This window comes from Anabrus simplex, chromosome 8, assembly GCF_040414725.1.
Source record: "Anabrus simplex isolate iqAnaSimp1 chromosome 8, ASM4041472v1, whole genome shotgun sequence".
Classification (NCBI taxonomy): domain Eukaryota; kingdom Metazoa; phylum Arthropoda; class Insecta; order Orthoptera; family Tettigoniidae; genus Anabrus; species Anabrus simplex.
The window spans coordinates 13,172,935-13,189,284 of NC_090272.1; the positions used below are offsets into that span (position 1 = coordinate 13,172,935).

Consider the following 16,350-nt stretch of genomic DNA (forward strand, 5'->3'; position numbering starts at 1 on the left):
ACAAAGGCCTTTGATGCCACAATATACTCCTTAGAAACATGAAAAGTAGACATTCGTGGAATTCCTTACAATCTAATTAAAAGCTTTCTTTCTAACAGAATACAGAAGGTAAGAATCAAGGATACTCTAAGTAAAAGTGCTCAAGTAAAAAATTGGAGTACCCCAAGAAACAGTGTTAGGACCAATTCCTTTTCTGTTATATATCAATGATCTGTGTGAACTAAACTGTAATGCAAAAATTAACTCATGCTGATAACACGGTAGTCACAGTCACGGGTGAAACTAGTTATTTTCATACAGTTGTGTTTATTGGAATAAACGACACACCGTAGATTTTCAGGAGCAGGAATTGCAAGAATTACTGAACAATTGAATGCCTATGTTCGTGTGCATGCGTGTAAGTATCTGTATATTAATTACATTTTTTCTATCTGCCCAGTCCTTCCAGCTCCGCGCCCACATGTACCAGGCGCGCTCGCTGATCGGCTCAGACGCGTCCGGCCTTTCGGACCCCTTCGCCCGGGTGGTGATCGGCGAGCTGAGTCGTGCCACGCAAGTGATCGACGAGACTCTGAGTCCGACGTGGGATGAGCTGCTGTTGTTCGAACCCATCGAGGTGTACGGCACGTTAGAGTACATCCAGGCAGAGCCCCCCAGTGTCGTCATAGAGATCTTCGATCAAGACCAGGTGGTGAGCACACGGTAGCTTCTGCTTGGTGGCACTGCACAACTCGCTTCTTTAATATAGTGCAACACAACATCCATTCAGGTCCTGAGCCCATTGTTAGGATACTTATAACCCATAAATAATCAAAAATATCTCTAAAGAAAGCTTCGATGTCCTTAATATTCTTCAAAAATGCCTTGAAATCACTAAAATCATGTCCTAGAAGTACTATACGCGCACTTTATCTTGAGCCCGGATCTCCATAGTAACGAATGGGAACTAGGGCTCAAGAAAAAGTGCGCGTACTATAAATGTTATGTTCTATATTTACTTATTAGGAAAATGACAATTTAAACTTTTGATCATTTAGACGTGCAATGTCATACTCATAATTTAATTCAGTTACCAACATAGAAGACGAAACGTCATTGTATGTTCGAAACTTGTCCCATTTTTCTACGGGGTCAGATATGAAGTGCAACGAATTTTCGTAGCTGGATGCTGCTGGACTCAGTCGTTCAGACGGTTGAGACGCTGGCCTTCTGAGCTCAGCTTGGCGGGTACAATCCTGGCTCAGTCTGGTAGTATTTGAAAGTGTTCAAATACATCAGCCTTGTGGCAGTAGATTTACTGGTACATAAAAGAACTACTGTGGGGCCAAATTCAGGCACGTAGGCATCTCCGAAAACCATCAAAATTAGTTAGTGGGATGTAAAGACAATAACGTTTTTATTAATACAACTGAATGCCCTTCGTCATGTCGACCTCATCAGAGGAGTTAATGAGATGAAATAAATGATACGATATATGATAGAGGGAAGGAATAGGGTGAAACCGGGTACCAGCATATAGCTTATTCCTCTGGAAAGAACTTTTTCAACCAACAGGTCTCTAACCGGCTAACCTCGGTGGCAGTCCATGGCCACCAGGTGAGCTCAATATGTCATTATTTCTTAAGTTTTGCATTAATAGCCCCCTCTGCAGATCAGTAATAGATCCCAAGGTTCAAACCCAGCAGAGGTCGTCCTTTCAACATTCCATGTCATACGATATCGGCATGTAAAAGATCTCTGGTGTCAGGTTATCTGGCTAATAAAATAGCGCACACAATTACAATGAAAGGCAGCATGCACATTTGTCAGATGACATCACGATATTATTACTATTATCGCCATCAGTACCATATGCACACTAACTTTGTGTTAAGCTCTTCCTTTCCTTGTATCTGTCTTTCTTCAATGTGTGCCTTTTCTTTCATATAATGTGACCGGATACTCGTATAGCTCCCCTCACACTCTCAACAGTTAAAGTGTCTTCATTCTTCTAAAAATGTTTGCTTATTTATTTATCAAGGAATGCCTTAAGATTCAGTTTACTAATTTAGTTTCTTTAAGGTAATGTTGCTGGCCAGTGCAAGTAGGTATTTAGTTATTCAGCGTTGTCATTACGAATCAGAATAACTAACAATTTTAAAATGTTAGTAAGTTGATGTGTAGACATTGGTGGTCGTAGTTACATATTTTTGAGAGTACACTAGGAACAAGAAAGAATCGTAGATTACATAAAGTTTACAATGTTTACTAAAAGGGATTATTAACCCATTACAATATCTGTATTTTAACACATCAGTCAATCTACATTCTATTGAAAAAATAATTTCACAGAAGAGTTTAAACAATTAAAAGGTAAATCTCATTTAGGTTTTTGTATTTATTTTGCGTTAGACAGACCTTCTGGGGTCTAGAAGAGATCGACTGGGGGCAAAGTAACCACACCAGATGTGAAAATGGAAAACCATCTCCAGTGCTGTTGTCAGTGTCCCACAACTCGTTCGGTGTTCTTAAACATCAAATGATTTATTTATGTTCGTAATTACAGAATTAGCCACTAATTGTGGGTGATATGTTCCTGCTAAAGGAGACCCTAAGCTGCCTATGTTTGAAAATAATGTGAGATAATTATTTGTACAACTTACATACAAATACTTGCATCATAAAATTTATAAAGATTATATTGGTGATTTCAAGAAATTAATAATTTATGCATTTGACTAGTGCTAAATCTTGCTGTTGACAATCCCTAAGAGCTTCTATGATTACAAATTATATACGGAATTCACTTGAATCAGATTACAACAAACAATGTCTATATCATCTGTCTAGCCCTTCACTATGTTCCGGGCTTCACATCTCTGTTGTTTAGGTCCACCTTGGGGTCGCTGAGGAGATCACTTCATAAGTCCTGGCCGTACCATCACAGTTGTACCTCTCAAACTGTCTTCTTATAGAGTTATTGTAGATATGATCTAACAGGGAGAAACCCATGGTCCAATGAGCCATGCACGGACAATATTCGGTGGTTTCAGGTGTAGGCTAACACAACAATGTCATTGGACAGACGACATTTCTGTAACCACTTCCGGGAGTACACAGCATTAAAAGTTTAAACATAATAATAATAAAAAGTCATAAATGAAAATAATGATTTTCTGACCAGATAAAATAAAATCGGACACGCACGCACGACATGTACAGGAAAACATCAGAATATAACTACCAGGTTGGCCAACAGACTACTAAAGGAATGGAGATGGGAAGCGGTTGGAACCATACCCGGGCCGTGAGAAGGTAGTGTGTTGCCGAGAAAACTAAATTAGTGGTGATGGTGTTTAAGTACTACATTTACTGAAATGATAACAATTAGGAAATTACATTACAAATGGGGCCATCAGTGACGCAGGTTAAGGTTAACACGAGCCATCATACCAAGAGTACAGGCTTCACGGCGCTGAGTTTAAAATAACGTACAGAAATAATTAGAAATAATTTAACCAAATACGTTTAAAACAAGGAACACACGCTCACAAACCACACCTACATGTTAAGACGTAAAGAAGAAAAGAAAAGGTGAAAATAATTAAAACCTTAACCCAGAGCCCGCTCAGGAAGGAACCATTTGTAACACACTTTCGAATAAGGAGCTTATTCTGAACGAGAGAATGCTAAGACTAAACAGCTTTACTAGAGGTAAACCCGAGGGTAACTTAAAATTTACAGATTTTACACAATTAAAATAAAAGATAAGGGGAATGAAAGTTTACATAATTATAACACAACGTAATCAAGCCAAAAGGAGAATGGAAATGCCTCTAAAACAAAATGATTATGACTAGCCGTGAAGACTAAGCCATGTGAAACTAAATTGGCGAATGGAAGAAGTCCCGGGTAAACTCCGGAAGTTAAAGAAAATTAAATTAAAAACTACATTTAAAAGTTATAAACCCGAAACATAAACTAAATAGTGCTTACCTCGGAGGGCCGGGAGATCAATCAGATGCAGGAGACTACTTTTCCCTTCACCGGTCCAACCAAAAAGACAGAGGGAACACGCTTGTCTCTGGACAAGTGGCCAGCGGCCGGAAGTGGTGAAATAGAGAAATAACCAATTCGGGCACCCGCACTCCTTACATTCGCCAAAAGGAAAGCGTTTTATTTTGACCAGTGAGGGTCCAGTGAAAATTGATGACTAAATACTTTATAACGCTTCCAGAATATTCCTTTCTGATGCAACAGAAAATCGCTAGAAGCATCTTACCAGCACAACCTGCCACCTTACATTCAGATGCTCGTAATACAGTTATCTACATAATACAAATTTTTCACACTAACCAAACAAATTTGGGGAAGTTAGCCGAGTAATTAAATAACCCAAAATATCTTCGTATACAGAAAATAAAATAAGACATTTTACAGTATTAAACTATTTTCCACCAGTTCTTCTTTTCCCACAGTCCAATTTTTCAAAGTCAGACAAATAAACATATTTTACGAAAACAAATGAACATATTTTACAATCATTAAATACTTTACCAAAACAATGAACATATTCTACAATAATAACATACTTTACCAAAACAAATGAACATTTTTTACAATCATAACATACTCGCCTTCGATAAACTCGAGCATAGCTCGAGACGACTTTCTTACACTTTCTTGGCAGTCATTGCTGCCTTACGTTTAATATCCAAAAAATATTAAAATGTCACTACGTCAACTTTTATGTCCACTGAAAAGTATGTATTTTAAACAGAACATGACAAGGTACAATTCTGTGAAAAATATATAATCTTCAACTTTTATGTCCATTGAAAAGTATAATCAATTGGTTACGCAGATCGCATTCACTTTCTGTAAGAAGGCAACCCCTAGCCCCTTCATAACAAAGTTTTAAATAAGTAGATCTTGCATTAGTTCTTATTCTAGTTACACGATCGATTTTCTGTTAGAAGGTATCCACTACCTCCTTCATAACAAAAAGTGAAATGAGTAGATCTTGCATTCGTTTTCACTCTAGTTACATGATTAAAGTTGCCTTACTTGACCACTAGTTATCGCTGAATATGTGGCTGCCGACACGGCCGATTGTCACCAGCCTCCATATAAGTTCAGTCCAAACTCTGTCCACAGGCAAGTTGCAGCATGGCCCATCCGTATCTTGTGCCAACGGGTATCAGGCAGCGAAATAGAGCGCAGTCTAGCACGACTGTCGCCATCTGGACATCTGGCCGCTGATGATGGACGATAGTACCCAAGACGTACAATGTGCCCCTCAACTAGACACGTCAGGTTGCTGTCAGGTAGACACAGAGATTGCAGTCCCCTCCAGCCACTGCAACATAAATCCATATGCAGCAGACAGGGGAATACTAAAGACAAGGCCACCTCGGTGGACAAAAGCTACGACTCACCCAACCGGTGTCTCAACGACCTACATAGGGAGATCCACTCCCACAGACTTGGGAATATCCCAGCCCCGCTGGGGTAAGCACTATTAATAATTTCAAAAGGAAAATTGGTGAAAGACTAAATTTTACAGAGAATCCCAAGTTATGAACATGAATGAAGATTTAATCTTACCCAAAAGATATTATACTAAAATATACCTAGCATGGTCATTCTCATTACAACTAAAACAATTCCTAATTAAACTATAAGGTCTCCTAACGGGGCGCTGGCCAGCTTTACTAACTAGAATTTGCTTAAAACTAAGATTCCCTATAATTACCCAAATATCTTAAATGGTTCCTAAAGCATCATCTCATAACTAAGGGACCTTTACTTGAGACAAGTGAACACGACTGATCCTCGCTCTTTCAGGATCACTTACCAATAATAACACAGGGGGTTAGAAATTTCAAAATTGTGCAGGGACCTCGAAATCTGGCGGCTAACTTACTAATGACATGGTCTGCAGCACTGGTGACAGGATGAGTCTTAATGTAAACCTTGTCACTCACAGTTACGTTGAACTTTAGCGTAATAAACTTTCAAACATTTATGCGCACGGTGCCAAGCAGCACCGAATGTTTTTGGATTTGTGACATCAGGAAGATCATTAATGGACCATAGCTTAGAAAGTGGAGAATTGAAGGTGAACGCTAGCATTAATGAAGCAGGAGTTTGCTTATGATCACATCACATTAGAAAATAACAATTCAGTATCGAATTCTTTGGAAGCTATTTCCAAAATACAATCAATAGAAATAAACGAAGGAACTATAATAGTATCATATGGCGTGACCAACATGTATTCCAACATTCCTATCAATGAGACTACAGACTTAATAGAAGAACATTTAAAGATTCAAGACAGACTAAGTCACGACTAAGTTAACGAAACGATAAACTTATTAACTCTAATATTAGAAAATAATTACTTTACATTCAACGCAAAAGTACTACCAGCAAAACACAGGTTTACCCATGGGGGGTCCACTACCAGGTTTCTTAGCCAATATTTATTTCAATAATCTTGAGAAAACCATCTTGAACACATATCAGAAAGAAATAAAATTATGGGACCGTTTTGTTGACGACACAGTAGTATTTTTAAATGGAGACCTCATTACTCCCGAAACATTTCTGGGTTGTTTGAATTTGCTTGACAGCAACATTAAATTCACTATGGAGAAAGAAATCGGTAAAAAGTTAAATTTCTTGGACCTCACATTAACAAAAACCAACAATAGGATAGATTTCGATATTTTTAGGAAACCCACAAAGGCCATCACAACCATCAATAAAAATTCCAACCACCCAGAAACTCACAAACAAGCAGCTTACAACAGCTATATTAATACAATATTAAAACTTCCCATGAGTAATGAAAATAAACTGAAAGAAATTAGAACAATAAAACAAATTGCTAAAGCGAATGGCTACAACCCAGAAATGATAGACAATATTATACGTAAGAAATAAAACGGAGAAAAAAAGAAACACCATGAGAAAAGAAAGAAAATCCATGAACGTAATCAATTTGTAACATTTACATATTTTGGAAGTCAAGTTATTAAAATTGCGAATATATTTAAGAAATTTCAACTTAAAACAGCTTTCCGAACCAGAAATAAAATATCAGAACATATATGTAATGCACATAGTGTCAATAAAAGAGATATATATACCAATTCGGGTGTATACAAGCTCACTTGTAACAACTGTAAAATGTTTTATATAGGAAGAACTGGGCGAACCTTAAATCAAAGATATCAAGAACATTCCAAGTCAGTAAAGTACAACAGATATTCAGCTTTTGCGGAACACATTTACAACAATAACCACAGGTTTTTAGGGATCGAAAAGGACATGCAGTTAATCTTTAAGGGTAATTATGGATTTGAATTAAATACATGTGAAAACATTGAGATATTTTGGCGCAGACAAGAGAACCAGATAAAATTTTAAATGAAACAGTCGCAAGCAACATTTTGTTAACAATGTTGAGTTGACGTAGCATCATGTGCTTGCAGCGCTGTTCCGTACTTAAATCTGAACTTTTGTCAGTACTCAATCAACAGCCTGAGCACGAGGAAAAGCCAGCGTTTCCTATGGTATGCCCATACCTTTTACAACAACATTGTAAGTTTAAATGTATTATTTTCATATTTTTACAGTTGTTTTTTCTTATTTTACAGTTGATGTCAACAGGGCTACATTTTAAACTCATTTTAACCAGTTTTGACGACACCCTTATGTGAAATTAAATTTAAATTTTAACATTGATGATGGACCTTAGGGTCCGAAAACCGTTTATGTTTTAATAAAGTGTGTGCTGATACGACTGTATATAATTAATAATAATAATAATAATAATAATAATAATAATAATAATAATAATAATAATAATAATAAAAATTAACTACATCAGCACTGTTAATAAGAAATTGTTTTCATATTTTATAATGATTATAATTCATCATTCATTTTTCGAGAAATATCCAAAGCCTTTAAATTTAGGAACACAAAATTGGAAATATTAACCATCAATGAGGAAATTAAGTTCAACCACGAATGCTTAAAGCGTAACCTAACACCTAATTTTTTAATCTGAAAAGAAACAAACATCAATATCTTGTCAACGAGCCGCCAAAACAGCACGGACAACGTGGTTAAAAAGTGAAATCAAAAGCCTACGTGCAAAGGAGGACCAGTTAAATGAAGAAGCGTTTCACCTTCAACTTCAACTGATGAACACATACAATAAACTGGAATGGACATGTCTCGCAACACACATTCACGAATACATAAGAATTAGACTGGAGAAAAAACGAAAAACAACTAAAAACAAATTAAGTAAGCAAAAGAACAAATGCATATGTGATGGTTTTAATGATTTGACTGAGCACAAATTTCTCGAACCTGTTGTCAACATTTCGGACACACCTTTAATCGAAAATGAAACCAACCTATTAACACTAGATCACAAACACAATCTTAAACAAAACCTTAATAATGCCACATTAAAACAACTAATAACATAGCCTGAATCAGCTATCCAAAAAGTCCCTGACACTAAAAAAGAAACTGTAAGACACTTAGTAGAAAATGAAATTGAAGACATCTAAAACAAACCAATCAAAGAAAACAAAGAAAGTAATACACAACAGAAACGAATAACTAATCTAAAAACTAAAATAAAAAATAATAACTTGATTGTAACTAAAGCAGATAAGGGTAACGTCACAGTTATCATAAATAAAGACGACTACATCAAAAACAATTGATACCATAGAAACAAACAACATAAAGGGAATAAAGAAGGACCCCACCAGGAATGTAAACACAAAAATAAAAGAAACCCTAAATAACACACAGTTCATAATAAACGAAAAAGACGAACAAAAATTAGTCCCGATGAACCCAAGGTGCCCAACTTTAAAGTCCCTCGGAAAAATCCACAAAGAGAATTACCCTGTTAGACCTATAATTAATTGTCGAAACAGCCCCACATTTGAGTTATGTAAATTTTTACTTAAACACCTACAAAACTACATCACATTAGAAAATAGCAATTCAGTATCGAATTCTGTGGAAGCTATTTCCAAAGTACAATCAATAGAAATAAACGAAGAAACTATAATGGTATCATGTGACGTGACCAACATGTATTCCAACATTCCTATCAATGAGACTATAGACTTAATAGAAGAACATTTAAAGAATCAAGACAGACTAAGTCACATAGAAGTTAACGAAACGATAAACTTATTAACTCTAATATTAGAAAATAATTACTTTACATTCACGGAAAGTACTGCCAGCAAAACACATGTTTACCCATGGGGGGTCCACTATCAGGTTTCTTAGCCAATATTTATTTAAATAATCTTGAGAAAACCATCTTGAACACATATCAGAAAGAAATAAAATTATGGGTCCGTTTTGTTGACGACACAGTAGTATTTTTAAATGGAGACCTCGTTACTCCCGAAACATTTCTGGTTTATTTGAATTTGCTTGACAGCAACATTAAATTCACTATGGAGAAAGAAATCGGTAAAAAGTTAAATTTCTTGGACCTCACAATAACAAAAACCAGCAATAGGATAGATTTCGATATTTTTAGGAAACCCACACAGGCAATCACCACCATCAATAAAAATTCTAACCACCCAGGAACTCACGAACAAACAGCTTACAACAGCTATATTAATAGATTATTAAAACTTCCCCTGAGTAATAAAAACAAACTGAAGGAAATTAGAGTAATAAAACAAATTACTAAAGCAAATGGCTACAACCCAGAAATGATAGACAATATTATACGTTAGAAAAAATACGGAGAAAAAAAGAAAAACCATGGTAAAAGAAAGAAAATCCATGAACTTAATCAATTTGTAACATTTACATATTTTGGAAGTCAAGTTTTTAAAATTGCGAATATATTTAAGAAATTTCAACTTAAAACAGCTTTCCGAACCAGAAATAAAATATCAGAACATATATATAATGCACATAGTGTCAATAAAAAAGATATATATATACCAATTCGGGTGTATACAGGCTCACTTGTAACAACTGTAAAATGTTTTACATAGGAAGAACTGGGCGAACCTTAAATCAAAGATATCAAGAACATTCCAAGTCAGTAAAGTACAACAGATATTCAGCTTTTGCGGAACACATTTACAACAATAACCACAGGTTTTTAGGGACCGAAAAGGACATGCAGTTAATCTTTAAGGGTAATTATGGATTTTAATTAAATACACGTAAAACATTGAGATATTTCTGGCGCAGACAAGGGAACCAAATAAACTTTTAAATGAAACAGTCGCAAGCAACATTTTGTTTACTATCTTGGGTCGACGTAACATCAGGTGCTTCCAACGAAACCTTGAGGTGATGTAACATCATGTGCTTGCAGCGCGGTTCCGTACTTAAATCTGAAAGTTAGTCAGTACTTGACCAACAGCTTGAGCACGAGGAAAAGCCAGCCCTTCCTAGGGTATGTCCATACCTTTTACAACAACATTGTAAGTTTAAATGTATTATTTTCATTTTTTTACACTTGTTTTTTCGTTTTCTTATTTTACAGTTAATGTCAACTGAGGTACTTTCTAAGCTCATTTTAACCAATTTTTACGACACACTTATGTGAAATTAAATTTAAATTTTAACATTGATGATGGACCTTAGTGTCCGAAAACCGGTTATGTTTTAATAAAGTGTGTGCAGATACGACTGTATATAATTAATAATGATGAAATGTTCATGAACGGCAGTGTTGAAAGCCAATGAGAACCAATTAAGTGATGAATCCCACTTAGATTGGTCAGCAGATTGGTAGGCAATAACAGCAGATCTAAGATTTATATTGACACTTTCAGCATAATTTATCCTCAGATAATAAGGGGTAGTAGTTACGTGAGAAATAGACAAATCAAAACAGAAATTACGAAATTGCACAGAGGTTCTCACTCACCAAAATCTGACAAGGTCCAAATGAAGCAAAGATATGTTTCAAACAGGAAATAGTAGTGTTAGCTGTAGCCATACGAGTGGAGAACAGCGACATAAAACGCGAGAATGCATCAACACACACAAGTATGAAACGATGGCCGGTCCTTGACCTCGGGCAAGGACCAATGTAATCAATAAATAACCTCTCCATAGGACAAGAAATTTGCTCAGATGACAACAGACCTAGACGAGTGTTAGGTGCGGGTTTACTGATATTGCAGGTTTTGTAAGATTTGACCAAGGCACGGATTTCACCATCCATGGATTTCCAAATGAAATATTTACGGATTTTCTGTCTAGTTTTAAATACACCGAAATGTCCACCAACAGGGGATTCATGAAAATATTTAAAGAGAGCAGGAACCAAGTTAGCTGGAACAACAAATTTGGGGTCTCTGCGACCGCGAGCAGGACAACACAGAACACTAAGAACATTTGGTTTTATATGTTCACCAGACTTAATCCTGTCAATAATAGCCTTCAATTCAGCATCACCTTCCTGATGTTTACCAATATCTTCGAAAAGAAAAGGTGAATTAGTCAGAACAACATTAACAAAGGCTGAAACTTGTTCAGGAGAGGGATCTGCAGGCTCTGATTGAGGATCAGAACTGCCAGGATAGAACATCCTTCTGAAAGTATCAGCAACATTTTCAGTGGAACGAATGTGACGAGCTTCAAATTGAAAAGCTGAAATGCGTACTGCCCAACGCGCAAGACGACCAGACCTTCTCGGCTTGGCCAGTACCCAACTAAACGCCTGATTATCCGTTTCAAGATCAAAAGGTAGATGGTCAAGATACATTCTAAATCCTTCTAAAGAGAAAACAACAGCTAAGGCTTACAATTCATAGATCGAATAGTTGCGTTCAGCAGGATTTAGACTACGGGAAGCATAAGAAATTTGACGATGTCCCTCTTCAAATTCCTGATGGAGAACACCAGATGTACTTGTTGATGAGGCATCGGTTTGAAGAATGAAACGTTTAGAAAAATCTGGCATAGCCAGAACAGGAGCATTACACAAGGCAGATTTCAGATCATAGAAAGCTTCAAGTTGGACATCACCCCACTCAAATTTAGCATCTTTTCTTCTCAAAGCATTTAATGGAGCTGCTCATTCAGCAAAATTGGGGTTGAATTTACGGAAGAAATTTACCATGCCAACGAACCTAGCTACAGCTTTTACATCTTAGGGGTAGGAAAATTTTGAATATCTGCAATACGAGATTGATCTATAGAGACACCTTTCTCAGACACAATATACCCCAAGAAGTACATCTGGGGTTGTGCGAAAGTAACCTTGAAAGCCTTAAGGGTTAGCCCTGCTTCACGAAGTCTTTCAAGGACTTCATTGAGATGGACAAGGTGCTCTTTAAAGGTTTCACTGAAAATAACTGAGTCATCCAAATAATTGTATACAAAATTGAATTTAATGGCTGACAAACATTATCTAATAACCGAGTAAGGACATCAGCGCCTGTATTCAATGCGAACGTGAAGCGTTCAAATTCATAGAGGTTCCAATCAGTGGCAAGAGTAGCAAAAGCCGTAAGGTGCTTGGATTCCTCAGCAAGAGGTATCTGATAATATGCCTGATTCAAATCAAGAGTGGTAAACATTTTGGCATTAGCAAACCCGGAAGGGGAACATATTGAAGTACAACTGTCTTGTTGAGCATCCGATAATCAACTACAGGCCAGAAACCACCCTGTGGTTTAGGGACAAGAAATATGGGAGAAGAATAATCAGATTTAGAAGGACGTATTTCATCATCAGCAAGCATTTGATCGACAATAGTCTTAAGGGCGTTCATTTTGGGAGGCGACAACCCATACGGAGGAGAAGAAATAGGTACATTGTCAGTGACTTCAATATATCAGGGAATTTATCACAAAGGTCTTAAGTTGGTTGGCTTGATCATCAGGCAAATGCTCAAAGTGAAAAGCTTTGGGTTTACCCGTGTCTTCAGAAACAACATTGACACGAAAAGGAAGAATAGGGCAGCGAATACACAACTTGAAGACACTAACGGAAAATTTAAACTGGAACTCATTGTACTGAAGTTCCAGAATCATACCGGTTTTGACAGTACAATTTGCACCCAAAATGAAAGTAAAAGATAAATCTTTCGCTACAACACGGGCATTTTCCACGTGAAATTACGAATTCTTATTTTGACATCCAGACATCCAATCACATTCAAGGAATCAGAGTTAGCTTTATGGCAGGTTAAAGATACAGGTTTCAAAGAAGGGAACTTGCAAACATTTTTCATGGAATAATACCAGTATTCACTCATCAAAGTGATGCTACTTCCTGAATCTACCAATGCACAGACAGTTTCATTGTTCACCTCTAAGCATATGTAAGGTAATTTAAAAGGAGCGATAGCAGAAATGCCACAAGATTGTAGGAAATTGACACTAGGGTCATACTGAGACCTATCATCAGCCACAGAATTGTGTAAATCATCATTTAACCTACAGCGATAACAGACGAAACATGAAGCTACACTTTGAGGTTTGGCACAAGAATTGGCGATTTGCCATCTAGAATTATCATTACCAGAACACCCAGATCCGGAAGAATTGTGAAGGCACTGTCCCAAAAATGCCTATTCGACCCAAAGTATTGACAAAAATTATTGGTGGAAGTGACCCTGCTCACACCGGGTTTAGAATTTATTAAGGGCTCAATCTTAGGACAATTCCTCTGGAAATTCTCAGTGAGACCACCCACGGCAGGTTTTGAATTGTCTAAGGGTCCAATCTTAGGATTATTCTGCTGGAAAAGATTAGTGGTGCCACAATTAAAACATGCACGAGAATTATATGGCTGGAAAGAAAGTTAGAAGCGGTTTTAGTAACCTGTGGAAAGGACATGCTCATAGGAGGAGAAGCTAACGCAACACTTAGCTGGTCGGCATATCTAATACCTTCGGTAGAAACAGTGATAGCTTCCAATTGAGCAAAGCTGGCTGGTCTCGGCGAAAGAGCAAGATACGACCGATAATTAGGGGCAAGACCCACAACAATGCTGGCAACCATTTGAGACTCAGAATAGGTAAGCATAAAAATTCTAGCATAGAACTTAATGTCCTGAATATATTCGGACAACGATTCATTCAAATGCTGCACTCTGAAATAATGTTTTTGCACCAAGGAAGACAAGGCACGTGAAGGAATAAAGAATTCAAGTACATGTGCATGAAACTGATCCACTGTCCCTCTCTCAGAAATGGCTCCAATGATATGCTCAAAAAGACCACCAGATACATGTGGATATAAAAGTTGAAAGAAATGATCACGACTTAAATTGTATACCATAGCATGACCTTTAAATTCAATAAAAATCGAAGGAAAGAAATGACGCCATCAATCGAGTTAGCAGTGAACTTTGGCACACCCTTAAATACAGGAGTTAATGTGTGAGATGAATTGGAAAAAATCTCGGATACAGCAGGTGTTGGAAGTACCTGAGAAGGATTAAAGTTGATCTGAGAAAGAATTTCAGCAGCATAGTAAACTTGATTCTAACGCCCTTGCGAAAAGAATGGAGGGACCGCTACGATAGCTGCGAAGGCCCTTCAGGAACTCTGAAAATCTGTGGCAATAGGGGCTCTGGTTAAGACGCAGCAGGTCGTTAAGCTTCTTAGGTTCCAAAATGGGTAATAAATAAATAAATAAATTAATAAATAAATAAATAAATAAATAAATAAATAAATAAATAAATAAATAATGAAATAATGAAATAATGAAATAATTAAATAAATGCAATGTAAATTTTAATACCAGTTATATAGTATTATTTGAAGTAATTCCGAATACTGTATATGAGTTGACTATGTTCGTAAGTACAGGAGATATTATAAGTAGAATTTTGTAAACAATATAAATTTATTAAGGATGAGCTGTGTGTTTAATAAAATAATTGTTAGTGTAAAAAGTATAATATTGTATTTTAGGAAAATATCTTCTTCTCTTGTTAATTTAAAATTTAGTGCTTGACAATAATGTATTTTAGTGTACCTCATTTTCAAATAGAGTGATTTTGATTTTGATTTTGAGTACTTAAAGTGAGGATAGGACTAGCATTGGACTGCAATGAAACAGGTGCAGACATTCTCATTTCCGAAACATTCACGCACGTTTGAGAAACCACCGAAGCATTTGATACAGGTGACACTTGGACTTGGGGATATTTTTGTACTATCGCATGAGAAACAGCTTGTGTAGCAACAGAAGGTTGACACAAAGACACAGTAGAATTACCAGGTGCCATAGAATAGAAGGCATACCAACTTGTGCAGAAGAACCATTGCAAGCATTACGTACAGGCACAGAAGCACTTGTAAAGAGAGCAGAAGAAGATCCCAGGGGAACATTATCACTAGTTACCACAGTGCAAGTTCGGGAGGCGGTAGATACAGAAATTATTTCACTTCCACAATATTCAGACGGGGTAGACAGTTGAACTTCGGAGTTGGAGTTAGGCAATGCGTTGCCTTCGAGCAAGCCTACTATTTTAACAAAATGCGAGAAAACTGAGTCAATAAGGATTCACACTCCTGTCGCTCGTTTGAGAGCCAACAAGTCGCGAATCCTGTCTACGTAATGCTTCACTTGGGCTTTCACACAAGAGACGGCTCGGAGGAACAGAAGAACAAACGAACGGCGTTAAATTCTGACAATTTGTCTTTAACGATTGCCAAAGATGCATTCACTTCGTCTGTCGTTCACTCAGGAATTGGCACCTGTAAATTAGGGGATTGCCTCAGCAGGCTCGTGTCATCTCTAACCTTAACTCCGCCTTCCTCAAATGGTAAGGGTAAGCAATACGAGATAATTCATTAGGTAATTTTTAATTTACTAAAAACCATCACGGTTAATCTCCTTTTCACCAGCAACCAAAGGCTATTTAAAAATAATAATAATAATAATAATAATAATAATAATAATAATAATAATAATAATAATAATAATAAAATTATTAATATTAATAATATAATATAATTCATAATATATTATTATTATTATTATTATTATTATTATTATTATTATTATTATTATTATTATTATTATTATTATTATTATTATTATTATTATTTCGTAAGGCAAAACAAGGATACATTATAAGTACATATAAATACATATTTCTTAAATAAGTACAGTATGTGATTTACAAGTCAGCATTCAAAACTTAATGTCCAGACTTTTCAGCCAGTCCACTGCTTCTGTAGAGGCACTATGTAATTCTTTAACGGATCCATTGAATCTTCTTTTTGGGCAGTCCATAACAACGTCCTGGATGGTCTGAGGCACATTATCACAGTCGCAGAATGGGTCTTCAGATTTTCCCCACTTGTGAAGCCAG

The 16,350-nt window shown here is 36.5% G+C and overlaps 1 protein-coding gene across 1 annotated transcript in view; it reads left to right on the forward strand.

Annotated features, from left to right (window-relative positions):
• mfr (misfire) overlaps positions 1-16,350 on the forward strand; it is a 426,204-nt gene that overhangs the window by 140,235 nt on the left and 269,619 nt on the right. The window contains exon 13 of the mRNA XM_067152717.2: positions 440-691. Coding sequence (XP_067008818.2) covers positions 440-691 — 252 coding nt within the window. The remainder of the gene's footprint in view (positions 1-439; positions 692-16,350) is intronic.